Raw genomic sequence first — 27,139 nt, forward strand, 5'->3', positions numbered from 1 at the left:
TATTATATATATATATATATATATATAGAAGCACAACCACTTTCAAAAATAGTAAGTTATATTTTTCCACCAAAAGTCACCTTACTATTTATGGATATAATTTTCTATTTCTAATTTTTTTTATTCATTTCGTTTACTCTAGATTATACAGATATTTGTTTGTTATAATTTTTTCTATTGATATAATTTATCACATTTTCATAGTTTTTTCAAAATAAAATGTATTCAATTTCAGTAAATTTAAATGTTGTGCTAATACATAATTAAACTCTTCAATTTACTTTTATTTTTTATTTTTAAAGAAAAATCGATAATGGTTCTCCGATTAATGATTTTCCAATAAGTCATTTTGATGCTTATTAGATATGTAATTATCAAAACACTTTCACAGGCCTTGGAGTTGACGAGAGGGAGGATGCCCAGCTGCAGGAGGATGACGCTGTTGAGGTTAATACTACGCAGAGCAACCCTCCGAGTGAAAGCCCACGTGAGAGGAGCCCAAGGGCGGGGAATGGATATTCAGAAAAGGACGGCCTCACAGGGCCGGACCTTCTTGACAAGAATTCTAAAGTGAACGAAGAGGTTCACATCACAAAAGAAGAGGTGAAGGAGAAGGCCGATATGGTGGAGAGAATTGAACCAGAGCATGATCCGCAATCGGTTGATCGAAAGTCATCGGATGGGTTGTTCCCAGCTTCGGTCTCGGCAGAGATTGATAGTTAGGCTAATAGCAGTTCTGGTGTGACGCTAGAAAATGCGGTGGATCCTCCTGCTCGCGGTCGAGGGCGTCCGAAGGGTACTACAAAGAAGGGGAGGATTTCTGATTCCACTATTAAACACCGTCTCCGGAATATGATCAAGATGTCTTCGGATTGTAAGATCCAAAAAACTACGCGTGCTGCTGGGGCTGCTTTGCAGGGCGCAGTTACCGACACTTTGCCGGTGGAGTTTTTGAATAAAGTGCACCAGGCTCAGGTTGGAGGTGCAATTCTGTAGAATTTTGTGATTAATTCTTTTCCCGTTGTTGCTCGACCTAAGAAAAGATGGGGTGATATGTTGGACGACGAAGACTCTTTGGATGAGGACGACCCTTTAGATTTTTCCTCATAGTCTTGGTTTCGTTCGTTTTTCGGTTACCCGTGTTCTCTTACGGGTATTTTTCGTATGATTTTGTTTTTTACACGGATCCTTCGCGACCCGTCCCCTTGTTTGCGCCTGTTCTCTCATGGATTTTTTGTTCATGTTTTTTTTTTCTCCTTTTTTTAATAAGTTTTTTATTTCAGCAGTACTATATATATTTCAGTATAAATTTTGTATAAGTTATTTTTAATATAACGTCATCTTTAATTTTGTCATGTATGGTTTTGATTTGGACGAAATTAAAATTCAGTATATTTATATCACAACTTTATATAGTTGAAAAAATACCAAAATTCACTAATAATTTGTGGATTTACGGTCAATTAACGCCTCAAAAAAATATGTTGTGAAATCCAAATCAGTAAGAAATAATTAAAAGTTCCAAAAACCCTTTCAAGACTAATAGAAAATTTGAAAGAAAAATATCTATATATTTTGGTGGAAATTTTAAATAGATAATAATAATCATTAGATAAAAATGTTTTGTCAAGATCTTAGTCATTTATTTGATAAGCCTCAAACTATCAGATGGTTTCATCTTCATTTTAATGCTACTATCCTTATTAGAGCTATTTTATATAAAAATATAAGTAATTTATTGAATTTTATTTTCTAAATATAATATTCTAAAAATATTTTTTTTTACTATTTTAATTAAATAGGTACGAAATTAAATTTAACTCAATTATATATATAGAAAATTGGCTATTGCAAAAACTCAACTCCGAACCAGATAGGTAATAACTACGCATTAGTGAACCCAATTTCACTCTTTCTACAGAGAGGCTTATCACTTGAATGTCTTTCAATATCATTTGTGGCCATCTTTTATGACTACAATGAACATTAATTAATTCCATGTATAAATTTGATAATTCTTCTAATAAGTATCAAAATGAAAAATAATATCAAATCAGAATAATGTGCACATATTCATCCTATAATGTGCACATAAACACGCACACACACTTCACATCGATACTAGTCTTGGTGTAGATGACCTTGATACCTAAACATTATGGTTCAATATTTCCCATCACGAAAATATAAAAAAAATACATTAAGATTAAATCAAATTAAGACATATATATAATATTAATTACATTACCATCTGAAAGAAACTTCATTGAGCCTTTGTAAGTAGAAGTCCATTAATTCAACAAGAAACCTCCAAAAACTAAACCAACTCCAAACATAGAAGAAATCAACCTAAACTAAAAACTCAGTTGATCCTCATCAAAAACCTCTACAAAACAAAAAACTTCATATAATTAATTAATTAATATTCTTGATCAATCAAAACTGCCCCATTTTCTGAGCTGCAACAAAATTTTGAAAACACCCAATATTCCCAGTTACTGAATGCTGGTGGCCAAACAGCACCTTATGAGAAAATGAAACTCTTTTGCAGTTGGAAGAGAGCCATTTGGAATGGATGTAGGTAGCCTTCCTCCAAGGAGGGATGTGGAGCCCTCTCTCTCTAAGGGAGAGTTTGGCAGCAGAGCAAATCAAAGGAATCAGCTTCTCCAACTTCTCCTCACTCCCCACAAATATCAATGGCAGTGCATTTGTCAGCTCTTGATAGTTTGGTGTTGGCCTTGCCAGCTCAAACTGAGTCCTGAAGTCTATGTCAACTATCACTCTCATCTTCTTCGTCTTCCTATCTCTCTCATCATCTCCTTCTTTCTCTCTCATCATCACCTCTACAAAGTCATATTCACCCCTAAACTCACGTAGCCCTGAAAATAGAGAAGCTCATTTCAAGAAATTGTACAAAATATACATACAAAAAATTTCAAGAAAAATTGACATCTACAATTAAGAAGGCTAGGGGCTTACCACCAAACAAAAAGATTTTGTTTATCATTAAATTCGCTTTAAAATAGCTCACTATCATCAAATCAAATAATGAAAAAAGTCATTTTAAAATATGAATGCTCCAAAATCAAGAAAAAAATTGTGTTTTTTCTGTGTCTGCCCCCATATATATATATATATAAAAGTGTGTGTGTGAGATATTTACACATATATATATATATATAAGTGTGTGTGTTTTGTGCACCTGAAGGTGGACCAAAAGGGGTAGACCATGATGTTTGGCAAAGATGGGCTTCATAGTTATCCATGTTCAACTTGTAAACAATCCATTTCTTAAGTGTGTTAAATTTCTCCATGGATTTCATTGATCTCAAGTAGAACAAGATTTTGCCATAAATCTCAGCCTCCGCTTCTGGGGTTTCTTCCATGATCTCCTGCAAAATTAAATACACAGTCAGCTAAATTAAGATTATTAATTGTATATGAAAACACAGAGAGAGAGTATACTTGGAGAGAGAAATGTGTGGGATTATCATAAAGTTGAAGAGGCTGTGATGGAAGGCAAGAATCTGAGCCCAACTCAAGATGGAAAAAGCAAGAATCTGACCCAAAATCTTTGGTGATCTGGGAAAGTTTCTCATCTTCTGAGATACTCATGTAGCTCATCTTTTTCTTATTTTCAATTTTTTTTTCTTTTTAGATGTTTGGAGATTCGGACAACAGCTAAAGTGTCTGATGTGTGTGTATATATAGATAGCATTCTCAAATCTTGTTTTTTATTTTTGCAGTGGTAGCACACGCAAACGGATAAATTAATTTAGAATTGAATAAAATATATAGATAATCAAGGCATAAAAAGTATGAATGTTTCCAGGAAAAGAATCTGAAAATGTAAATAAAATTATTGTGATGTAACGATGTACTGTATCTTTCTTTTATAAGAGTTTGTTGGTTTAAATATCACCGATGTCGTGAGTTATATTTTTATTTATCTTATTACTATTTAATTTAATTTATAAAATTTGATTGTAAATTTAATAATTTAATTCATTCATTATAACATAACAATCCTTATGTCCATAAAAATAGTCCTCTTAATAGGTGATGACACGAGTTTTAATAAAAATAGTTGAATATATTGTGAGTGAAGAAATGAATTTATTACTCCCTTCGTCCCGCTTTAAATAACCCAAAAAAATTGGACACAGAGATTAAGAAATGTGTGATAAGAGTATAAAGTGGTGATAGAACAATCAAAAAAGTAGTATTAAATACTTAATTTTATTTTTAAATTTGGGTTGAGTCATTTGAAGTGGGACAATTCAAAATAAAAATTAGGTCGTTTGAAATGGTACGGAGAGAATATATGATAATTAATTGTATTTATCTTTTATTTTAAAATATAAAAAGATGATTCATGTCAGCTTCAGTAATGATCAAAATATATTTCTACATTTGGTATATAGAATGATTGATTTTATCGCGATCTGATTGGCCAGGGTCATTACTCTCTCTGTAGACTGTAGGTACAATCACCAATTTACTTTAGCGAGTAGATTTCTCCACATATACTAGTACTTATCTTGAATTCAAACAATTATAGTATAATCGAATATACAAATAAATTAATGTGTTGTATTACTGAACATCATGTCGTCTATATCATCATTTTTCTACAATACATTAGAAGTTGTGATCATTATTATAATATACAAATTAAATAATAATAATGATTATCATAATAATTTATTATTATTATTGTTGATGTTATTGTTATTGTTAGGCAATGTTTGATTGGGATTATTAAGTGAGATACATTATATTTCTCCCAATTTCTCTATGTTTGATAGGCTTGACAAATAATATTCCAGGCCCGTATTAAAGGCCAAGCCCGTTCCAAAAATACTATTCACCTTAGAAAATACAACTCTCCCCCACCCCCAGTTACCGTTTATATACTTCAATAGTGTTATAGATTAAATTTTGAAAGACAAAAATAACCATGGCCTCCTACACCAGTAACCCAACATAAATCTTGAAGGTAAGGTACTAGAAGTGAGGCGGCGACTCTTTGCTTATCAGAATCACGACCGCCTTCGTTGGGATTCGAGAAGGCGGTGATACCAGCCACAGATTTCGCTGGAAATTAAAGTAGAGTCGTCGTCGCTGCCACAAACCTCCACCCCCACCGCAAAAATGCCCACAAAGAAATCAAGAATTGGTTTTGTGAATATTCGTGAATTGATTAAAAAAAATGTTGGAATAAATGGCTTTATTAGTCCATAATTACTTTGTAATTAATGGAATTAAATGGTATATTTGGAATCTACATTTTGAGTAGATTAATTTGGTATATTTACTTGTTCAAATCTATTAAGAATTGAATGAGTAATTAATGCCCAAAAATAGCCATTGAAGATGGAAATGTGGAGTGTCATCCCACATTGGAAAAATAAAGAAGTTGAAAGCTATTTATAAAGTGCTCTCCACCATAAAGGAACAATCAAGTGTGCTCCTCTATGGTGGACCTATGGTGCACCCAAGTGGGTTTTGACTTAGCCTTTTAAGGCTAAAACTCAATTCCTACGAGGAAGGTGCGAAGCACCTTCCGAGTCCGAGGCCGAGGCCGAGCACGAGCACGTCGCACTTGTCGCAATGGGCGCTTTGTAGGCGCACTTTGCACTTCGCGTCGTCGCGAGGAGCATTGAGGAGCCTTTAGTTTTGACAAATGAAACGGTGGCACGGGTGACGTGGCAACATGGCTCGGCGGTTCGGTGACGTGGCAGGGTGGGCGGATGCTGACGTGGTACAGGCGGTTCCATGACATGGCGGATAAGGTCCGGGTGACGTGGCAGGGCTGGGCGGCTGCTTGGGCCGAACCATTGCAATGGTTCGGTCATGGCACCCCTTGACCGAATGGCTGTGATGGTTCGGTCAAGGCCTTCTCCCAACAGACGCACCCTTCCACCGCACCCCTCTACATACTATAAATAGGCCCTCCAGGATGTGGTTAAAATCATTCCATTCACATCCTCTCCTATCATACTAGTTAGTGTTCATACTCAAGTCCCGAGTATCGAGCCGTTCGACCGGATAACGATCTCCTAGTGCTAAGGAATCGTCTATCGACCCTATACCGTTGTATCTTGGGGGCAATTACTATAGATCCGCAAGCACAAGAGCGGAAGTAATTTTGCCTTACGGAGAGAGATTTAATCTCGCCTCGGTTCTGCATTATTCTTTTATCGTCATCCTATTTTCTACACTACCCAAATAACAAAAAATTCATGAAAATTTGTGAATTGGTTTCATGAATTTGGTTTGTGGGGAGTTGATTGATAGAATTGATTCTCGTCATATTGAGATCGATAATTGGGGCAGTGATGGTGGTTTTCTTGTGAAGACGGGAGACATGAATTTGGGGATGGAGAGGGGTGAGGCGGCGTTGGAGGGAAAGAGGTAGGTGGCGCTGAGCCGGTGGGGTTGTTGGGGATGGGAGGCGTTAGACGGGAAACGTAAATTTTTTGAAGGGGGTTGGGGGAGAGGCGGCGCTACGCGCTGGAGGGAGGGAGACGGCGTTGTGCAGATTCTTTTGGCGGTGGGGCGGGCGGCTCTGGAGAGAGGGAGGCGGCGCCGATTAGGTGGATTGTTGGGGATGGGAGGCATTAGACAGGAAACGTGATTTTTTCGAAGGGGGTTGGGGGGAGGCGGCGCTATGCACTGGAAGAAGGGAGGCAGCGTTGTGTCGATTCTTTTGGCGGTGGGGCGAGCCGCGTTGGAGAGAGGGAAGCGGCGCCGATTAGGTGGAGGGGGAGGTTGGAGATGAAGACCCAACAAAACAGTGTTTCATTTTTTAATTTAAAATTTTAATTAATTTAATATAAGGTTAAAATAGTAATTTTACTATTTAATCTAAAATTTAATTTAAACTATCAAACAACTCATTCATGTTATCAAGATTTTAATCTTGATCTATCAAACACTAAAATACATTACTAATATTGCCGAATTTATAATATTTTAATTAGGTTTTATTTATCCATCTTTATTTCAACTAGCTATCAAACTGGTCCTTAGTGTTATTGTTATTGTTGTTGTTGTTGTTCCTTTAGTTGATATTAAGATGGAAATTAATCATATACTCCAGTTTGTAAATTTGATGTTTATGCCTATGATCAAAATCTCTAAGGTATAAAAAAAGGAAGAAAAAAAAAGGTACGTTGATGTACTTAGCGATGCTCATATAGGTGTTTACAAATTATTCCCTCTGTTCCATTAAGTATGATTCCTTATTTTTGGGCACAGTTATTAAGAAGAAAAATAATTAAAGAATAAAGAAGTTTTTTTTTTTTAAGATAAAGGAATTTTTTTTGAATGGACCATTTATAATAAAAATAATTGAAAATAGCAAAGAGACCATGTTAAATGAGACTGCCGGAGTACATTCTTACTAAAGAATGTTGATGCGATCATAATTCTTGATCGATAAATTAAGCTACTTCACCGATTAGGTATAAATTATTTATTAGTTAAGCATTTCCCTTTGGATGGGAAAATATGGCATCTTTAATTGCTTATCTTATGCTTCAATTTATGCTTCCAAGACTTTTATGGTCATTGAATGAAAGCGTGTGCAAGTTGGTGAAAATTTCTACACAATTTCCTCCCACTCACTTGTTCTTAACTCTTATCCACTTCAACTTAATTACATATATTTCGTGGATTCCAAAAAAAAAAAATTACATATATTTTGAAGGATTTACAAATTTATTCTTATTTTGAAAATAAGTTCATTACAACATTAATTTGATATAATTATTTATCCTTTTGAAAAAAAAATACTAAGATTTATTTTGAATGTTCTAAATATAATTCGTGTCTTTCATGATTTTATCCGTCATACACTTTGACATCATGTACGGAGACAAGCGTGCAATAAAATTTATTTAAATAAACTATCTATATATTAGTAAGTGATAAATGTTCAATCCTTATTCCCCCTCCCTTGATAAAGAAAAAAGTCCCAGAAACCTTAGACTTGTTATATAAATCACGTACTAATTTTAATTATTAAAGTTTAAGTTTGATATTAAATTATTTGATGATTCGAGTCGTCCTTTTTATTTCTATTTTTCATTAATTTTGTGTGCTAGACGTAGTTGCGTGTTAATATCCTTAGTGCTTTCGTTTTCATCTTTTACTTGTTCTAATTTTATTTCAATAGAAGCTTTATTAATAGATGCTGTGTTTTCCTTTTGTATGACTAGACTATTATTCTGTGATGGGCAAATGAAATTTCATATACCTTCCTATTTTTTCTTTTTTTTTTTTGGTCAGGAAAGGAGAAAAAATTATATACCTTCCTATTTTTTCTAGTAGCTTAAAATACCTTAATAAATTGGATCTCGACTCTTGAGATACGAAAAAGAATATTAAAATTTTATATGTGTTTATCAATGAATAAGACGATAATGCGCATTCTCTTGATAAAGATGTTTCTCCTTCAATTAACAAATTCGAACATTCGAATCATCTATAAGATTAAAGTGTGAGTATATATTTTTTATTTAAATAATAAAAAAAGAAAATTATATTTATAAATAAATTACAACGTAAAATGATATTCCTCCCTCTCTGTACGGGCAAGATAGTACCATAGAATTGAACGTGCGATGATTTTAAAATATAAATTAAAATGCCTGTATTTAAATGATCAATAGTCCATCCTTTTCTCTTATCACAATCCGGCCCAAATCCTTTATATATATATATATATATATATTTATCAAAATGGGTAAGGCCCATAACAAAAATCTTTAATTTACAAAATCCAACATTTAATTTCTATATACATACTTATAAACTCTATGATAATTTAATAGATTCAGCTTCTTGTTATGCACGGAATGAGTTAAAATAAAAAATTATTTAAAAATATAAATTAAGAATCATTTTTTAAATCATGAAGATTTATGATGACCTTATCACTTATTAGATGAATTCACAAAATTTATAATTTCACAATTTGTAATTAAAAATAATTTGTTGACTAACCCTCTATATTAGTATTAACTAATTCGTTACATTACTTTCGGTTATGTCGAAAACATAACTCTTATTTAAACTTAAAAAAAATTAAGATAATGTGAACTTATATTATTATGTGGCGCTATCTAATCACGAGACATGCAAAATCCAACATTTATTTCCAATTTTCACCTTAACTTTTATGTTTCCTAAGAAAATTCTCAGTTCTTCTTTTCTTTTCAATTTTCAGATTTTCTTTCTCCAAATCTTCATTTTCTAGATTAACTTTGATATAGTAACAATCTAGTAAAACTCGTTTTTCTTTAAAAAAGCTTAGTCCCTCTTAAAATTTTCCAAATTTACTATACTTAATGCCCATTTTGTCCCTCAAAATTATATTTTGCAGTACCTTTTTTCCCCATTAAACACGAGAATTAAATCCATTAACAAGAAAAACAGCTAAAGAAAGGCTAAAACGACGGCCTCTCCAACAAGCCAGGGGCGACAGCGCACACAAATAACTCGCCACGTATTGAGACTGTGAGCTACTTGTGTGCCGTCACGGTGACACTAACATGATGGGTTTTCCTCAGTTCCCAACCGTCGAAGCAAAGGTCGATAGAGACGATCTCTCTCTCTCTCTCTCTGCCCCCCTCACACACACACACACACACACACACACATACAGATATACACACTCGGAGCTCGTGCGTTGAGATTCGAGACTTATTGTTTAATCTGGACTGAATCTTAATAATTGCGTGCACTTGATTGACTATCGCCTCGAAAATAGGGAAGAAGAAAAACTTAGTTGGTTATTTTAGGAGGTTTTTGGCCATCAGTTTCTGTAAAGGAGAACAGGTTTAGCTCTGGCCTGAAAAAACAGTTTACACTTCGTTTTGATTATATTTGATTAATTTGACGAACTTGCGTTAGGGTTTTGCTCGGATTTTTTAAATGATATTTTTGGTATTTTTTTCACAAGTGTGTTGGTCAACTTTCTCGTTGTTGGACGAATGAAATAGTTGTATTGGTGAAGATGTGCATTATAATATTTAGGCATATGCTGCTTCTTACTTATTTTTATTGTTTGATGATAATTGTGTACTAGGAAATTCGTATATTTGGATATTTCATCCATTATTTGATTGCACGCCAGTTTTTTGTGGTAGGGGAATCGGTGAATGTATTGCTATCGGTAGTTTCTTCAGCTGGTTTTTCTAAGTAGCTCACATTTTCGAAATGCAAGTGTGTGAGAGTGTGTACTTTTTTCCTTTTGTTTTGTTCCATTTTTCTACCTGAAATGTAGCCTAAACTAATTGGCAGGTGGGATGGGGTTGTTTAGCAGGATATTAGGTTCTTGTTGATGGAGCTCAATTTGTTTTGATGTGCTGAGAAGCTTGGATGATCTGCAATGTGGTGGAGGGGGGTTTTAGTATTGTTACTCTGTTTTGCCACTTTAGGTGAATCAACAGACAGGTTCTCTAGATTTTTGTCTATCAATTTGGGTGCTGAGACGTCGTCCCTCTACAAATGGACGGTTGCCAGCGCGGGCATATTTGTGGCAGTGGCTCTTCTTCTGTCGACGTTTCTTATCTTTGAGCACTTAGCTGCATACAATAAGCCGGAGGTTCGTTATAGGTTTTATGCTGTCTTAAAACATGTCCAATAGTTTTAAAGTAGTGTTATATGTTGCGCATTTTCTTTGCTGATAAATTTGTTTTAGTTCTGTTTAATTTCCATTTCCAATCTTCATCGGTATTCCTTTATTTTGTTTCAGGAGCAGAAATTCCTGGTTGGGCTGATTCTAATGGTTCCTGTTTATGCAGTGGAATCGGTAATGATAGCTTATCATTCCTTATCTAATCTATTTCATATTTCCTCTCAATGTTAGAGCATCATTGCATTCAAGAGATGAGAGTTATCTCCGTTGAACGGAAATAGATTAATAACATGTTGATGGAGGAATTGTTTCCCTGATTTCTTTCTTTCTTATTGTTTCTGCACTGTTCACTGCATTATACAGTTATACTGATAAACTAGATTCTTATTTTGTGTATGTTAAAATAACTTCATCAAGTTGATGTTATGTAGTTACTTGATTTGTTCACTCTACTTCTTAATAAGAAACCTGTCTCTCAGTATGTTGCTTTTGTCTTGGAAATACCATCATAAATATCATACAACTATTTTGATGGATATAAGATTTAAGATGTTTTAGTAATCCTTAGGTGTATTTACTTTCCTTATCAAAAAAAAAAAAAAAGTAATCCTTAGGTGTACTTCACCGAAATTTGGTTGTCAATTATCCATGCTCTATATGTTTTATTTTCTCTAATCAGGATGGGATAAAGTTGTTATTTTCTAATTGATGTCCTTACATTTTGTGAACAGTTCTTGTCGTTATTGAATGCTGAGGCTGCTTTTAACTGTGAAGTTGTTCGGGACTGTTATGAAGCTTTTGCTTTGTATTGCTTTGAGAGGTATCTCATAGCCTGCTTAGGTATGTCCTCTGGTGCAAAACTTGTATTATAATAATATCTTTATGTGGTGCTATTTTTTTCTTGAACTTGTTACAATTGATACCTTCTTTTATGACCCTTCTTCTGATATCACATCCTGCAGGTGGGGAGGAAAGTACCATTGAATTTATGGAAAACCAGAACTGGATCACTTCTAGTCTACCTATTATAGATGAAACGTATGCTTATGGAGTCGTTGAGCACCCTTTTCCATTGAATTGTTGTCTAAAAGATTGGAAACTCGGCTCTGATTTCTATCAAGGCGTGAAAATTGGCATCGTCCAATATGTATGCATGCTATTTTTCATTAAGCGGAATATAATGTTATCTATATGTATTGGCTGTAATCTAAATCTCTATATCTGCAGATGATACTGAAGTTGATATGTGCGGCACTAGCAATGCTCTTTCAGTCTTTAGGTGTATATGGAGAAGGAAAGTTTGAATGGGGTTATGCGTAAGTTATTGCTTTGAGGCTCTTCAGTGTAGCGTTTTTGTGTGTACTTTTTGAAGATTGAATTTTTTTTTGCTGATCAGCTTGTAATTTGCCTGCAGTTATCCATATTTGGCAGTTGTTCTCAATTTCAGCCAGACTTGGGCCTTGTATTGCCTTGTGCAATTCTATTCTGTTACCAAGAATAAGTTGGAACCTATTAAACCTTTGGCCAAGTTTCTGACATTTAAGTCGATTGTGTTCCTGACATGGTGGCAAGGTGTTGCCGTTGCATTTCTTTTCTCTTTTGGAGCTTTGCAAGGGTCACTGGCACTGGTTCTGAAAACACGTATACAAGACTATATTATCTGTATTGAGGTGTGGGAAGTATTTCAATAGCAAACTTGCAATTTAGATAAAAAAAAGCTTCTAAATTATGCTGATCCACTGAAGTAGTAAAGGCCTTTGAATAAGTTTTAGTATCCTTCTTCTCAAATTTCTGATGTTATCCTTGTTATTCAGATGGGTGTTGCTGCTGTGGTACATCTTTATGTTTTTCCAGCTGTACCTTACAAACGTGGAGAGAGATGTGTAAGAAACGTAGCTGTGCTGGCAGATTATGCATCACTAGGAACTCCACCAGATCCAGATGAGGTTCAAGATTGTGAACGATCCACCAGAGTTCGCTTTTCTCGGCAGGAAGACAGAGTGCAAACTCCAAAACTCCATCAGAGCGTTCGTGATGTGGTCATTGGTAGTGGTGAAATTGTGAGATCATCATCCTTTCTTCTATTTATTCAATTTTATACATAATTCTATTTTCTCTATTAATGCACTGCATGAGCTTTCTGCCGTCACCATAAACAACTGTTAATATTTGATATTTTTTCTTAGATTGTTGATGACATGAGGTTCACAGTGTCACACGTTGTAGAACCGGTTGAAAGAGGACTTGCTAAAATCAACAAAACTTTCCATCAGATATCTGAAAATGTGAAACGGTATGATGAGGAGCGTAGGAAGTCCAAAGATGATACCCATCTTGTCCCATTGATCTCAGGAACGAAAGAATTCTCCGATGTGCGTGAGAACCTTCCTGAAGGCAGTTTGAGTGACAGCGGTGTTTCTGATGGGAAGAGACCTCAGTACAAATCTAGAACTTCTTCGTCTTGGTTGAAACACAGATAACTTATGTTTAACCTGCTTCCGAAATGGGCCACAGGTGACTATCTCTAACTGCACTTGCACATTGTGAATTTATCCTCTTCACGACTTTCTTGAGTTCTAGCGGGCATTCCATTCAGGTATCTACTTTTTAGGTTAGGCGTAACTATGCAGGAAGATACAATTTGTAAATCTGAGTGAACTTTAGGTTTCTAACTGCGACGAGGCATTGTTTTTATGGTGCTAGTCGCAAGAAGAATTATAGCCCCCTCTAGGATATGGGTGAAGGGATTGGCTATCTAAGGAATTACAAACTTAGAGTATCTAGAATTGGACTTGCTTTTGCTATTCATCAATTGAAGAACATATGTATGTAACATAATATGACATCTAATGCAGTTTTGTGGTCTACAAGCTAATGTTGTGAAATCATTTCGTGCTCGATTGAATTTGTTTCTTGATCGCGTAGATGCTTGGATAGTTGTGTGAATAGTATATTTTTTTATCACTACACATTGGTCGTGTTTGTGTTCATGTGCGTGTTTGTGAATGGTGGATGCACTGCTTAGTGAAGTCCGATGGAAGTAGAATAATGCAATCTTGGTTCTTTGTGGTACTAATGTATGATATCGTGGGGGGACTTTTAGAAAAAAATGAAAAAAAAAAAACTTGATCTATGTGAGACTGAGAGTCTGTTGATTTGTAATTTTAAATGCCACAGATGACACCGTCTAAGATATAGTGTTTGTGCGAGGATTTTGAAATGAAAAATTTAGAAGAATTGGTCAAAGATAGATCGAGTTTGTAGTCGGATTTTCCTCTCGAAATTTTAAATTTTCACGATTTCTTATTCAAATTTTGATAAATTCCAATTCACGATAGCTTTAGTTGATCGAAAGATTTGATGCAGTTTAAGTTGTATTTATATTTATATAAATTCGAGTTAAAAAGATATTATAGGGTCAAAGTTATGATTATACTGGCCACCGGGTCCTCACTTAAGTGAAGTGACCCGGGTTCGATCCCTCTTGGGAGCGAATTGGAGATTGGGAGATATAAGGTGAATTTTGGCGAATGGAGAGATAAGGTGGTTCTTGGAGTGGATGAGAAACTAACTACTAACATCTAACATGACTTTGCCCGATCAAAAAAAAAAAAAAAAAGTATGGAGGGAGCAGCTTCAAAATTGCTTTGCAATAAATATATTAATTTTAATTCAAAACTACAAGATCAAAAGTAATATAATATCCTATACGCACTTCTAATTTAACAAAAACATAAAATTATAATTATAAATAAATAAGACTACTCATAAGTAGGGTTGTAAATGAATCGAATATTTTTGCTCGATTCGAGATTCGATTCGAAATTGCCCTATTCGTATTCGAAATTATTCGATTCGTATTCGATAACAAATATTCGATTCGATTCGATTATTATTCAAATACGTATATGAAATTGTGATATTCGATTCGATATTCGTAGATATTCGATTCGATATATAATATATAATATATTTAATATTTAATTGTAATTTTATAATATCTAATTCTAACCCTAATTATATATATATATATATATATATATATATATATAGAATATTAACATTTTAATTATAATTTTTGTAATATCTAATTTTTTAACCTTCCATTACTTAATTAAATTCGATTCACATAATAAAAAAAAATTATAGCAAGCTCATTGATTTCTTCACGCTACAATTTATAGATGTATATATATCTCAAGATTTCGAAACTAGTCCATGACACCAGCATTAAGAAAATTAGTGATATATATTTATTTACAAGAAGCGACTTATTAGACTTGTTCTCATGTAGAATCCACCGTAGAAAGTGAAAGCGATTGTCATCGGAGATGTGCGGAGAGAGAGACTTTAGAAGAAATAAAATTCTTGCTGAAAACATTCCACGAAAGATTGAGACATAAGCGACGAAGTTGTTTTTCCCAAAAATGAGAGAGGAAAAGCTTTAGGGCTTCAGTTTTGGTAGAGAGGTGGGCAATTTTTTTCCGGTGAAAGACGTGCAGATAAATAAGGCTAATAAATATTGAAATTACCATAATAGATAAACATATAAAACTGTAACAAAGAAAAACTGCTCACTTCATCGCGTGTCGCCATTATCACCGAAAAAATTGGTCAATTTATTCGGTAGAAATAACTTCCAAAATTGGCGCCAAAAAACAGTTTTTAGAAACTGTGTTTTCATATATTAATAGATTTATACACACACGCATATGACTGTTATTGCAAAAAAGTTGTGACAACTAGAACACTAGATTCCAAAAAATAGTATAAACAATTCTAACCCTAATTCATTTCTAACTAGGCGCGCCTCCATATTTCCAGATCTGAAACATCCTTCCTCTAGCGGCCTGCCTGAGCTTCCTCTTCTCTTCTCCACGCACTTCCTCTTCTCTTCTCCACTCACGCCGCGTCGCCGCGCAGCTGCGTATCCCTCTCCGTCTGCTGCAGTGCTGCTGCTGTCTCCATCTGCTAGCGTCGCTCGTCGCCCTCTTCGCCAGTCGCCAGCACCTCGCCGCGGCGTCGCCCTCTCCGACTGTTGCTACCGTCTCCGTCTACTAGGCTCGTCGCCTGCCGCCAGTCGCCATCACACGCCTCATCTACTATTTTTTTTTCTTCAGAATTTCGAATCGAATATTTTCGAATCGAATGATATTGAATACAAGTCGAATACTCGAATCGAATATTCAAATCGAATATTCGTAAGAAAATTAAGAAAAATTCATAAAACGAATCGAATACTCGAATCGAATCGAATAATTCGTACATAACAACGAATCGAATATCGAATCGTATTTAATATTCGAAATCGAATCGAATCACGAATCGAATATTAGTATAATTTCACGAATACGAATCGAATATGGTGATATTCGCTTCGATTCGATTCGATTACAACCCTACTCATAAGTTATTCGAAATTCGACTTAAAAATAGTTGGATTGAAACTTGATTTGATAGTATACGAGCATGATAATTTTATCTTGCACGTTCGCGAGATATGTTCCGAACAATTATGTTTAGATTCGTTTGTTCCAAACATGTTCGCGAGCATGTTCACGAACTTTCAATCGAGTTTTTAATCGAATTAGTGCGCGAGCTTTAAACGAATTAATTTGGAGCTCGAGTAACATCTTAATTAAGATCAAGAGAATATTTGGAATATTATCGAGTAACATTATCGAGTATTACACGAGCTGATCTTGGTAAGTAGGTGACGAGTTGAGCTTAATCAACAAAACATAAGCTTGAGTCAAATTTGATTCGAATTCAAATAACATAATATTTAGACGAACCAAGCTCGAATGTGTTAGTATTCGCTCAACTCCCTACATCAAATGAACCTTCTAAGCTTTTGCAATTTGGGCCCAGGCTTTTTGCTGTAATGTTGTAGGCCTTAATATTCCAAATAGCCCAAGGGTAAAACCATGATTCAACCCCAACGATTAGGGTTTTCAATTTTCGCCCTCTTATAAATTGGGAACCTCGCAATTTTATATCATTCCATATTCTCAGCTGAATGCAGCTTTCGTCACTAGTCTCTCTCTTTGTATTTTTGCCCCTTTCATTTTTTGTTTTGTTTTTTACAAGAAACATTCAAATTACGTAATTTTGAAAATTGAAACTAGCTTGATTTTGAAGGGCGGTGATGAGAATTTAGAGAATGTCATGCACCACTCCGACGATCTTCGTGTGACGATAATTTCTCATACCCAAACAATTTCTGAGCCCTAGATCTCTCATTTTATATTTTGAAAGGTTTTTCTTCAAGTGTCTAAGCTTTTTTGTAAGTTATTTATATTTATTATATGAATTATTACACTACATATGTTTCGATTTGTATGAGCGATGAACCAAGTGATGCGATCTTTCTTATGAAAGTTCAAACCATGATGCGGACCGAACAGCATCTTATTGCTTCTGGGGATAACTTTTGGTCTCTGATGGTTCTTCAAATTATTTTTTTTTTCTTGAGAATTTCTGGAAATATTTTTGAAACCGTCTTAGATATTGAAATCGCCAAATAATTATCTGACCTAATGCCCAAAAAGTTTTTTCGGTTGCTTTACATATCTTAATTGGTTACTGATATTATCGAGAAATTAAGTTGTTTTCTATCTTTGGATTAAATCAAATATTTATTTAGCATTATAAAAAATTTATTTTCCGCTGTGATATCAATAATTGATATAATAATTCGGCAATCTATGGTTACATGTGTGAATCGGTCCTTACTAAAGAAATTGCTAAATGTGGATAAATCCGAAAATTAAAATTAATTTTCTCCAAGTTTTAAGACAATGTCAATAATTTTTTTTGAGTTGTGGCCTTGCGGGATGAAGGAATGTGCAATGTGGATTATACATTTATAGTAGAAGAATTGACACTCCTAATTTTGACATGAATTCAAAAGAATTTAGAATTTCTAATTCGTGCTGAAAAGAAATGAGTCATTATCGATGAGACAGCGACATAGGAAGTATTAGAGCATCTACATTTGTTGTCTCCAACCACGGATGAGTCGGTTATGAGTCAATGTCCCATATTGGTGTGATGGTGTGCACAAAATAACGGATGAGCCCAATTCATCCATATGAGTTGAGCTCGAGTCGCCCCACCTTGCATTGGTCGACTCAAATCGACTTGAGTCTAGCGGATAGGTCGATCAATGTGGGTTCTCTAAGTTAAAAATTGAGTATACTTTATGTGTTTATAATAAGCAATTAATTATTTTGTACAAATAAAAGAAACAAAATAATTTAAAAGAGCTTTTGTATTAAGTGAGTACTTATATCATAATCGTGCAAAGTTGAATATCATTATTAGACTTAAGTTTAATTTATTTATTATTGAATTAAAATTTTAAACTTTATTTACTGAATACTTCAAAGTCCATGAATTTAATTGAATTTAAATGAACATTTTGAATTTATATTTATATTCAAAATAATAAATTATCATTACTTTTTTTTAATAATAAATGGAGTTAATAAAAAATTCAATACAATTAGGACTAATTATAATATATGAATATAAGTTATATCTAATAAATAATTTATATTTTCAAATTCAATCAGTTGACAAATTTGTTCACAAGTTAATAAATTGAATGCTATCAAATTCAACCTTAGTTTGTTTATTCATCGAGTTTCATTAAATGAACTTTTCCCAGTCAAACCCCAAATAGATCAAATTCAAGCTTAGTTTGTTTATTCATCGAGCTTCACTAAATGAACTTTTCCAAATCAAACTCCAGATAGATCAAATTCAAACTTAGTTTGTTTATTCATCGAGCTTCACTAAATGAACTTTTCCAAGTAAAACTCCAAATAGGTTGTAAATAACTTAATTTATTTACAGCTCTGATATTTGAATCCAAATACTAGCAGAATTACAAATATAACACCAAATGTGGGTTTGGATCGGAATAGGACCGTTTGATGGGTTTCTGACACGAGTAGTTGTTAAAAGTAAAAGGAGCAAGTAAGTTTAACAGTCAAAGTCTCTCTAGCATACACAAAAATTCCTGCTTCTTCTTTCTCTACAATAATTACAGGAGGGAAATGAATGATCATCAACTATGCAAGCTTATGTTGTATAAAACTTCCAAAAAAGAAAAAAATAATTAGGAAGAAGTTATTAACTTATTAAGCCCAAGGCAGCCAACCTGGATATGGTGCAGTTCCACAATATGTGAACAAACCTTTGATCTCTGGGCATCCATTAGGGTACGGGATCGACCGATGGAACGGGTCGCGGCCGAGCTTTTTGCGACTCAACGCGCCTAAACAACCGTAAGGATCTTCTTGAAATTGAGCCCTCACCAGTGCTTCGCCTTTCAGCGCAGCTTCCCTTGAGTCTTGGGAGGACGGCGTGCCTGAGTAGAGGAACCGGAACTCCGGAAACCTAATTGCCGAACGGTGTAGATGGACGAACCTCTCCTCCTTAAAGTCGTAACCTACAACCTGAGTAACAAGGCGAACGGCTTCATCATAAGTTTAAAGGGTAAGTCTCGTGCAAGACGGACTGATAGGTCAAGATACTAGCAAAATTATGATTGTGCCATTGAATATGAGCTTGGATCAGGATAATTGACGTGCATAGTTAGCTCATTCAAGAAACGGGGACTCAAATATATTACTCAAGAACTCGATTACAAATCTTAACTACCAAACTCAATAAGCTTGAGACCATGAACTTACAGTTATGTTGTGTGGATATGTGCCGGTAAGCTCTCGGAAACGACACACGCTAAAGAGCAGATTCTCGAAGCTATCTCGAGCGTGCTCTTCAGTGAGTGCTCTACTTCTCACGCTGTCTCGGTTGCCTTCACATATTTTCCACACGGAAATAGACAGTCAGGACATAACCACAAGATATACAAAATCTAGAAAATAAATTTGCAATCCAACATCAAAAAATACATTATCTTTGTTACTAATGTAACCATCAGATTGAGTACCTGAAACGTGTCCACGATAAATTATAAAATCAACGCGAAAGCAAAAGATTGCTAAAAAGAAACCATCCGAGGAGAAATCAAAGTGAATACTCATTTCAAATGTCACTCTACGCATCTAAAATAAAGTGAGATCAAGCAAGTAGAACTGTAGATGATTAGAAATCTATCACGAAGCGAAGCACTCTCTAAGGTGTTTATTCATTACCAAAAAAATAAAAAAAAAATCATTAAGATGGTTTTGGCGACACCACCCTTCACACCTAAAATCTCTATAAATCTTTACAATCAAAAACCATTTCTGAGTGATGAATGCATGGAAGGTGCGAAGGCAAGACAACCAGATATGAGAAACTCACAAAGATAAGAAATAAAAGTATTATCTCAAGGAACATTTATGGTGCTACGAGTAAACAACTCTAAAGTTTTTTGAGACAATTATAATCTCATGAGAACACAAGTTTCAAAGAATCTTTGGTTTCATTAAACTCACTATATCCATTCATAGCACTTCCCAAAGGGAATATTCCAAATTCACACAGACCATGATTGTACTTAAACACATCAACGTTATTCAACATAGATCCCCAATGTATACCAAGATTTTCTAGTAGAGATGACATCGAATTATGTCACTTAATTGCTGTTACACTTGATCAAATTGACATTTGCACTCTAAGACAATACTACAAAGATTTTATGACATATATGATGTCATTGCATACTGTCAAAGACTAATGCCGAGTCCAAGAAACAAACAAAACACAAAGGCAGAAGGTTGCAACTTAGGGTATTTCAGAATACGAAAGGCATAATTTTCTCAATCAACAAGTTATATACATTATTTTCAAAATTTGCAAAAATGTTACTTAAACAAAAAGATCACGGCTTGAAAACTCATACGCATCAACTAAACAAACGGTAAGTGACTTAAAGAACTATCAATCCATCCCATTCATGAATCTATCCTTAGCTATTATACTCAAACATCAAAATCCTATAAGGTTGATCAATAACATATATCTTCATCTCACCAAAAAACTAACCACATTCCACACAACTTGCAAAAGCTATATATAAAAGCAAGACGACAGCTCACCAAACCATTGCTTGGACTCTGCCACGATCCAATAACTCTGAGCTTCGCTCCTCGGGCCAGCATCCTTCCGAGTCTCACCCCCACTAAACAAGAGCAATGTCGCATCATCCCTGGCTGCAATCTCCACGCCCTTTTCAATATGAGTGACAAACGTTGCAGCCTGCCCCGGATGCTTCTGATACGCCTCCAAATACCAAGCATTCTCCTTATCCACCTTCTCGCAACTACTACTCGTGTAAACCGAATGCCCGGCTACCATTACAAGATTTCTTAAGCTAGCAAAAGGATATCTATCTCTATCTCTATCTGCATTCCCCTCTACTGCCCTATAAGTAGACATCATTCTCACACCTCCATCATAAACAGAGAATAAAATTAGGGCACAAACGCCAATTGACAAGCAAATCAAGAACAGCAAAAGGGGGTGGAGCTTAACATAATGATGTACCCTATTTCCTAGTGATTTGATCATTCTCAGCAGATTATTTTTAGGCTTTCGTGATCTCTTAGCAATCCCAGATTCTAAGTCAAAATCCCTCCTTGGATATGCTTGGAATGACTTGGGACTGTTACTACTACTAGATCCAAATGAATAACTTGGCTTCATAGATTAGATGAAGGTAAAATCCAATCAAAACTACTGCAATTTTGTACAACAAATCAAGAGAAACAATAGCGGCACCATGGAATTTCAAGCATGCCCTTTTCCAGAATAAGGGAATAAAGAAATGAGGAATGAAAAAAATCAAGAAATTTACAATGCTGGGACTGAAAAAGTTGGGGATTTGACGAAGCCCGTTTGGGAATTTGGTCGAATGGAGTGAAGACTGCAGTGAAATTCGAAGTGATTATGAATCTGTTTTGGCACTGAATTCAGAATCTGCGTTTCTGAGCTTCAATAAAAAAGGCAGTAGTGTTGAATTCGGATGAAGAAATAAGGGAATTAAACAAATCACTATGATTTTCCTAAAATTTTTAGGGTGATCTGTAAATTGTTGGGATCTCGCCAGGAATGGTCAACTAATCTAATTTTCATTAGATGATGATGAATTAGTTGCTTTCATCCTTACATGAATGTATCGAGAAAGCTCAACCTTTTCTATAGATTGATGAAATAATAGTTTGCAATCTTCTTTTTTTTGTAAGTGATTAAGAGCATCCGCAATGGGGTTACATGATAGCTTACATGATAGCCTACTTTATGATGGGGAACCACATGGTGTAAAGATGCTGCAGTGGGGTTACACGATAGCTTACACGATAGCTTACACGATAACTTACATGAAATGGCGCGTGTGAAACACGCAATGAACAAATGGGCTACACGATAGAACGTGTAGCCCTCGTGTAAACCTCTCCCGCAACGGTTACACGATAGCTCATTTACACGATAGCCCTATCGTGTAATGGCTATCGTGTAACCATTGTGGATGCTCTAATACTGCCTCCGTAATATTAATAATATCTCCAAAAGTTGAAGCACATAAATTTAAGGATTTGTTATAAACTAGAGAGAAGCGAGAGAATAGAGAAGAGAATACGAATGAAGTGTATTCAATATGAGGGCCAAAGGCCTCTATTTATACAAGTAGGAAGCTAGGGTTTTAGGGAGGTTTCTTGGTCAACACACATAAGATATATCTTATAGATATATTTACAACACTTCCCCTTGATTGACCAATCCCTAAAACAAAAGATGTTGCCTCATTAAAACCTTGCTAGGAAAACCCAATGGGACAAAACCTAGTCGAAGGAAAAAGAGTACAACTGCTTTCCCTGAACTTGAGATCATTGAATATCTTTGAGTCGACGCATGCCGATCTCGTGTACCAACTTTCTGAATGTCGATGTTGGTAATGCCTTGGTGAATAAGTCCGCCAGATTTTCACTTGAGCGAATTTGTTGCACGTCGATATCGCCACCCTTTTGAAGGTCGTGTGTGTAGAAGAGCTTGGGAGAAATATGTTTCGTCCTATCACCTTTGATGTATCATTCCTTGAGTTGCGCGATGCAAGCAGCATTGTCTTCATATAAAACAGTTGGTTTGGCCTTTGATGAAGCTAACCCGCACGACTCTTGGATATGACTCATCACATTTCTCAACCATACACATTCTCGACTTGTTTCGTGGATTGCAATGATTTCAGAATGATTTGAGGATGTTGCAGTCAAGGTTTGCTTCACAGACTTCCATGATATAGCAGTTCCACCACATGTGAAAATATATCCAGTTTGTGACTTAGCTTCATGTGGATCGGATAAAAATCCTGCATCCGAATACCCCACTAGAGTATTATCAGAATTTTCTTGATAATATAGTCCAAGGTCAATGGTACCCTTTAGATAACGTAGAATGTGCTTAACACCATTCCAATGTCTCAAAGTGGGTGCAGAGCTAAATCTTGCCAGAAGATTAACGGAAAAAGCTATATCCGGTCTAGTATTATTAGCCAGATAAGTCAACGCTCCAATTGCACTTAGATATGGTACTTCAGGACCAAGTATCGTTTCACCCTCTTCAATTGGTCGAAATGGATCTTTCTTAGTATCAAGAGATCTAACGACCATTGGTGATGCTAATGGATGTGCATTATCCATATAGAAGCGTTTTAACACTTTTTCTGTATATGTGGATTGATGGATAAACGTACCTCCACGGATACGTTCCATTTGCAAACCAAGACAAAACTTTGTCTTTCCCAAATCTTTCATCTCAAATTCTTTTTTCAAATATTCAGCAGTTTTATTGAGCTCTTCAGGAGTCCCAATTAAATTTAAATCATCAACATAAACTGCTATGATTGCAAATCCACTTTCGGTTTCTTAATGAAAACACAAGGGCATATTTCATCATTCTTGTATCCTTCTTTCAAAAGATACTTGCTCAGTCTATTGTACCACATACGACCAGACTGTTTCAACCCATACAACGATTTTTGCAGTTTAATTAAATACATGCTTTTGGGTTGTGACTGAAATCCTTCAGGCATTTTAAATCCTTCAGGAATTTTCATATATATGTCAGTATCTAATGACCCATATAGATAAGCAGTCACTACATCCATAAGGCGCATATCAAGCCTTTGTGACACAGCCAGACTAATCAAAAATCTAAAAGTAATAGCGTCCATTACTGGAGAGTATGTTTCCTCATAATCAATTCCTGGTTTTTGTGAGAAACCTTGTGCTACGAGTCTTGCTCTATATCTCGTAACTTCATTTTTCTCGTTTCTCTTTCTAACAAAAATCCATCTATATCCAACAGGGATTTTAGATTCCGGAGTTAAGGCTATAGGCCCAAATACTTTCCGGTTATCACAGGAATTTAATTCCCTTTCTATAGCTTCTTTTCACTTTGGCCAATCAAGTCTCTGTTTGCATTTAGCAACAGATGTATGTTCAGGATCCTGATATTTAAAACTTCAAGAGCTATATGAAAGGCAAATATATCATCAACGATGATATTTTCTCTCTCTAGTATCTGATTTGAATGTAAATAATTTATTGAGATCTCATGATTTTCAGATACTTGTAATTCTTCAGGAATTACATCACTTTCATTTGATTGATTAGTCGTTTTCGTCATTGTTTGGTTTATATCTTGCCCCTTTCTTTTTTCTAGGCATAGAATCTTTGGAACCAACTGGTCGACCACGTTTTTGACGAATTTTGGACTCATTTGCTGCCAAAGCTATTTGTCCTTCAGGGACATCAATTTTAGCTGGAGTATTTGCAGCATGTATGTGAGATTGTGTCACTTTTCTTGTATCTACAAAAGCATCAGGAATTTGATTTGCAATCTTTTGCAAATGAATGATCTTTTCAATTTCTTGTTCACATTGATTTGTTCTAGAATCAAAATGTGATAAGTTTTTCTCATTCCAAGAGATTTCCTTGTGCTTTTCTGGATGTAGATTTATTCCTCCTAATGTTGGAAATGTCATTTCATCAAAATGACAGTCTGCAAAACGTGCAGTAAATAAATCACCCGTTAAAGGTTCTAGATACCTTATAATCGATGGTGAATCAAATCCAACATATATCCCAAGTCTTCGTTGGGGACCCATTTTTGTTCGTTGTGGGGGTGCAATTGAGACTTGAACCGCGCAACCAAAAATTCGTAAGTGAGAAACATCAGGTTCTCGGCCAAAAATAATCTGCATTGGGGAGTATTCATGATTGGCTGATGGCCTTAGTCGAATTAATGTTGCAGCATGTAATATGGCATGACCCCAAGCAGTAGTTGGGAGTTTTGATTTCATAAGTAATGGTCTAGCAATAATTTGAAGACGTTTAATAAATGATTCCGCTAAACCATTTTGAGTATGGACATGAGCTACTGGATGTTCAATCTCAATTCCAATAGCCATACAATAGTTATCAAATGCTTGAGATGTAAACTCACCAGCATTATCAAGACGAATTCTTTTAATTGAATTGTCTGGGAATTGAGCTCTTAATTTTATGATTTGAGCAAGTAGTCTAGCAAATGCTGCATTTCTAGTAGAAAGCAAGCATACATGTGACCATCTAGAAGAAGCATCAATCAATACCATAAAGTATCGAAAAGGTCCACAAGGTGGATGTATAGGTCCACAAATGTCTCCTTGAATTCTTTCTAAGAAAGATGGAGATTCAGTATTAACCTTCGTATATGAAGGTCTAATGACTAACTTGCCTTGCGCACAAGCATCACATGGGAATTCATTTGTAGAAAGAATCTTTTGATTCTTTATGTTGTGCCCATATGAATTATTGATTATTCGGCGCATCATAGTCGCTCCAGGATGTCCAAACCTATCATGCCAAAGCTTAAAGCTTTTTGTATCATTGAACTTTATGTTCATGACATGGTTTGTCTCAATTGCTTTTATGAATGTGTAATACATTCCAGAAGGTAGTGTTGCTAATTTTTCTTTTGTCAGCTTATAGCCTGAAACAAAAGAATTATGTAAAGATATTCATTGCTACCTTCTGCAATTGTCTCGATGTGATATCCATTATTGCGGATATCCTTGAAACTTAGTAAGTTCCTTTTGGACTTACTAGAGTACAGGGCATTTTCAATAACTAATTTAGTATCATTTGGTAAAATGATACAAGCTCTTCCGGAGCCTTCAATGATGTTTGATGCACCTGATATTGTGTTGACATTATCCTCGGCTAATGTCAACTTAAGGAAATACTTCTTCTTTTGAAGAATAGTGTGTGTGGTGGCACTATCGGCAAGACAAATATCACAAGATTCCATTTGATTTTCTTGTACGATCGAAAGGAGATGATGAGAGAACTAGATGAGATTAGAGAACTAGAACTATCGTGCTGATAACGTGTTATAAACTAGAGAGAAGCGAGAGAATAGAGAAGAGAATACGAATGAAGTGTATTCAATATGAGGGCCAAAGGCCTCTATTTATACAAGTAGGAAGCTAGGGTTTTAGGGAGGTTTCTTGGTCAACACACATAAGATATATCTTATAGATATATTTACAACAGGATTAATATTGTTTTATGTCATGAGTTTTAGTTTTTCATAAAATATCTCATATTTTTATTTTCTCCTTAAAAATCTTGAACTTTTAGTTTTTTTCACAAAATATTCATTTATACAAAATTTGATGACGAAAAAATGACAAAAAAACTCGAATTTTCAACATTTTTCAACAATGGTGATTTCTAATATAATTTTCCAACAATAACAAACCCCAATATATTTCATTCGACGAAATAAATCATATTTTTATCGCCGAATTTTATATAGCATGACACTTTATGGAAAAAACTGAAAATTCAGGATTTTCTAAAGAAAAATGAAAGTTCGAACATTTTATGAAAAATGCTAAAAGTTCTGAACATAAAACACTATTAACTCTAAATTTAATAAAGAAATATTTATGGCATAAAATGGTGGTAATTCACTTGTTTAATAAGGAAGGAGAAAGTTAAAAATATTTTAATCAAAAAGTGAGAGGGATCCACGTATTTCTTTTAGTATAATTAGATCTTTTTTTTAATTGATTGATACATTATAAATAGAATAATTCAAAAAGAAAATTAAGATATTATTAATGGAAGAGGAAGAGGTGGTCTTGAGTACAGTCGGATGCATCGTACACTCGAATTGACTCGTACCCAAATCCTGATCCACATTCTGCTTCAAATTCGCATCCTGACTCAAATCGTGTAAATGACATTATTCAGTTATAAAAATGACGCTGCCTGTAATTGACACTATTCTATTATACAAATGACACTGCGTATAAATGACACTATAACATTGTAAATGACAATGTGTATAATTGATACTATTCGAAAATATAAAATGACACTTCATGTAATTGACACTATAAGATTGTAAATAATACTATAATATTTTAAATAACACTATAAGATTTAAAATGACACTAACATTTTAAAATGTTACAGTGACATT

The 27,139-nt window shown here is 34.8% G+C and overlaps 3 protein-coding genes and 1 non-coding gene across 15 annotated transcripts; 2 read left to right on the plus strand and 2 right to left on the minus strand.

Annotated features, from left to right (window-relative positions):
• Positions 1-2,266: 2,266 nt before the first annotated feature.
• On the minus strand, positions 2,267-3,860 carry LOC130993108 (uncharacterized). The gene is made up of 3 exons (XM_057917857.1): positions 3,466-3,860; positions 3,203-3,392; positions 2,267-2,879 (listed from the first exon to the last, which is right to left on the minus strand). The coding sequence occupies exons 1-3, from the start codon at positions 3,622-3,624 to the stop codon at positions 2,437-2,439; spliced, it is 792 nt and encodes a 263-aa protein (XP_057773840.1). The 5' UTR covers positions 3,625-3,860; the 3' UTR covers positions 2,267-2,436.
• Positions 3,861-9,438: 5,578 nt separating this feature from the next.
• Positions 9,439-13,518, plus strand: LOC130992490 (protein LAZ1 homolog 1). 11 transcript variants are annotated; one of them, XM_057917214.1, is made up of 10 exons: positions 9,439-9,846; positions 10,158-10,233; positions 10,334-10,615; positions 10,766-10,822; positions 11,380-11,488; positions 11,611-11,795; positions 11,876-11,964; positions 12,063-12,318; positions 12,463-12,708; positions 12,835-13,518. In XM_057917214.1, the coding sequence occupies exons 3-10, from the start codon at positions 10,400-10,402 to the stop codon at positions 13,126-13,128; spliced, it is 1,452 nt and encodes a 483-aa protein (XP_057773197.1). In that variant the 5' UTR covers positions 9,439-9,846; positions 10,158-10,233; positions 10,334-10,399; the 3' UTR covers positions 13,129-13,518. The 11 variants fall into 11 exon arrangements, with proteins under 11 accessions (XP_057773197.1, XP_057773173.1, XP_057773165.1 ...); XM_057917190.1 differs by having other exon boundaries at positions 9,439-10,243; positions 10,331-10,615; XM_057917182.1 differs by having other exon boundaries at positions 9,439-10,233; positions 10,331-10,615.
• A 3,270-nt stretch (positions 13,519-16,788) lies between these two features.
• Positions 16,789-16,879, plus strand: LOC131007402 (small nucleolar RNA Z221/R21b). The gene has a single exon (XR_009096104.1). It is a non-coding gene; the product is annotated as a small nucleolar RNA Z221/R21b (small nucleolar RNA).
• A 1,730-nt stretch (positions 16,880-18,609) lies between these two features.
• LOC130992847 (uncharacterized protein C57A10.07) lies at positions 18,610-21,848 on the minus strand. 2 transcript variants are annotated; one of them, XM_057917607.1, is made up of 4 exons: positions 20,707-21,845; positions 19,351-19,475; positions 18,816-19,113; positions 18,610-18,689 (listed from the first exon to the last, which is right to left on the minus strand). In XM_057917607.1, the coding sequence occupies exons 1-4, from the start codon at positions 21,311-21,313 to the stop codon at positions 18,613-18,615; spliced, it is 1,107 nt and encodes a 368-aa protein (XP_057773590.1). In that variant the 5' UTR covers positions 21,314-21,845; the 3' UTR covers positions 18,610-18,612. The 2 variants fall into 2 exon arrangements, with proteins under 2 accessions (XP_057773590.1, XP_057773598.1); XM_057917615.1 differs by having other exon boundaries at positions 18,610-19,113; positions 20,707-21,848.
• Positions 21,849-27,139: the final 5,291 nt, after the last annotated feature.

The sequence above is a fragment of the Salvia miltiorrhiza genome, chromosome 1 (genome assembly GCF_028751815.1).
Source record: "Salvia miltiorrhiza cultivar Shanhuang (shh) chromosome 1, IMPLAD_Smil_shh, whole genome shotgun sequence".
Classification (NCBI taxonomy): domain Eukaryota; kingdom Viridiplantae; phylum Streptophyta; class Magnoliopsida; order Lamiales; family Lamiaceae; genus Salvia; species Salvia miltiorrhiza.

Bases quoted from the DNA above. Each gene is read 5' to 3' on its own strand.
- LOC130993108 (XM_057917857.1), bottom strand. From the start codon at position 3,624: ATGAGCTACATGAGTATCTCAGAAGATGAGAAACTTTCCCAGATCACC. The intron at 3,393-3,465 runs GTATACTCTCTC...TTAATTTTGCAG, and splicing joins CCACACATTTCTCTCTCCAA to GAGATCATGGAAGAAACCCC. The intron at 2,880-3,202 runs GTGCACAAAACA...CTCTATTTTCAG, and splicing joins CCCTTTTGGTCCACCTTCAG to GGCTACGTGAGTTTAGGGGT.
- LOC130992847 (XM_057917607.1), bottom strand. From the start codon at position 21,313: ATGAAGCCAAGTTATTCATTTGGATCTAGTAGTAGTAACAGTCCCAAG. The intron at 19,476-20,706 runs GTGAGCTGTCGT...AAATATGTGAAG, and splicing joins AGAGTCCAAGCAATGGTTTG to GCAACCGAGACAGCGTGAGA. The intron at 19,114-19,350 runs GTAAGTTCATGG...CTTGTTACTCAG, and splicing joins CATATCCACACAACATAACT to GTTGTAGGTTACGACTTTAA.
- LOC130992490 (XM_057917190.1), top strand. From the start codon at position 10,400: ATGTGGTGGAGGGGGGTTTTAGTATTGTTACTCTGTTTTGCCACTTTA. The intron at 11,489-11,610 runs GTATGTCCTCTG...CACATCCTGCAG, and splicing joins GTATCTCATAGCCTGCTTAG to GTGGGGAGGAAAGTACCATT. The intron at 12,319-12,462 runs GTGTGGGAAGTA...CTTGTTATTCAG, and splicing joins ACTATATTATCTGTATTGAG to ATGGGTGTTGCTGCTGTGGT.